We start from the raw sequence: 1,186 nt of genomic DNA, 5'->3' as shown, positions 1-1,186 counted from the left end.
GGATTGAGGAGCAACACGCGCAGTCTATGACGATGTTGCTACAAAAACTTAAGACACAAGGCGGAGGAGTGGACAGCGCAGAGAAGACGATGAATGCACTTGTGACACGTATGTCAACGTTTACTTACGATCCAGACCACGGGCTGACTTTCGAGTTATGGAACTGGCGATATGAAAGTGTCATCGAGAATGACGGAAGCAGCCTGGACGACGCCGCAAAAGTGAGACTGATTACTCAAAAACTAGATCAGCTTGCTTTTCACAAATACGCCTCGCATATTCTCCCGAAGAAACATTCAGAGCTGGATTTTACAACAACAGTGTTGACTCTGAAAGAGTTGTTCGGCCATCGCGGTTCTCAATTTGCTCGGCGATATCAATATCTGCAGATAAAATGTGAAGATTCCAACAACGATACATTTGACGATTATACCGGGCTAGTGAACGAGCGGCATGAAATCGCCGAAATCTCCAAGATCACACCCGAAGAGTTAAAATGTCTCGTCTGGATATGCGGGTTGAAGAGCGAGCGGTATCAGAAGGTTCGTCAAATCGCTCTACAATTCGTGGAGGAGAACCCAGATGCAACGCTGAAGAAGTTGCACGAACGCGTTAAGAACTTCGGAAGGCTTCAATCCACGTCTCGGAATATCGCGGATACTCAAGGATACAAGGAGGTGAACCTGGTATCCTCGGCAGGCAAACTGGGTCCGTGCAGAAACTGTCATGAGTTACATTTACGGAGGCTGTGTCCGTATAGAGACCGGAATTGTAATTTCTGCGGCAAAAGGGGACATCTCGAAGTAGCGTGTTTCCGAAAACAAAATAAAGGGAAAATTACGTCGAAAGAGCATCTTGGACGTCCTGGCAGAAAAGACACACGAGGTCAGTCATGTAATTCAGGGAAGGCGGATCGAAAAGTACATGCGGTTGACGTAGGAGGGTTAACCGCAAAAGGGTTTGAAGAAAATCGGATCTTTGTTTGGNCGGCGTACAGGTCTGGAAGGAACTAGGGGAACCAACTTTAAGGGTTGCGGAGTTCGATATGAGAGTGGCAAACTTAGAGAGGTTGACATGCTTGGGATATTTCAACTGTTCGTTTGTTTTAGAAGGCAAACAATTTGAAGGTTCCTGCTATGTGGTTCCGCACGACCTCGCATTGCTTGGGTGCGAGTGGTTGAAGAAG

The 1,186-nt window shown here is 47.0% G+C and overlaps 1 protein-coding gene across 1 annotated transcript; it reads left to right on the top strand.

Moving 5' to 3' along the window:
- Nucleotides 1-32: 32 nt before the first annotated feature.
- Nucleotides 33-686, top strand: LOC108357385 (uncharacterized; the record flags this gene model as incomplete). The annotated part of the gene is made up of 2 exons (XM_017608469.1): nucleotides 33-221; nucleotides 291-686. Coding segments are annotated over exons 1-2 (585 nt in total), but the record flags the coding sequence as incomplete, so codon positions are not given.
- Nucleotides 687-1,186: the final 500 nt, after the last annotated feature.

This window comes from Rhagoletis zephyria, unplaced genomic scaffold, assembly GCF_001687245.7.
Source record: "Rhagoletis zephyria isolate East Lansing unplaced genomic scaffold, Rhagoletis_zephyria_1.1 Rzeph_scaffold_76380, whole genome shotgun sequence".
NCBI lineage: Eukaryota > Metazoa > Arthropoda > Insecta > Diptera > Tephritidae > Rhagoletis > Rhagoletis zephyria.
The sequence above is the reverse complement of the archived record's forward strand: the minus strand, read 5'-3'. Positions and strand labels throughout refer to the sequence as shown.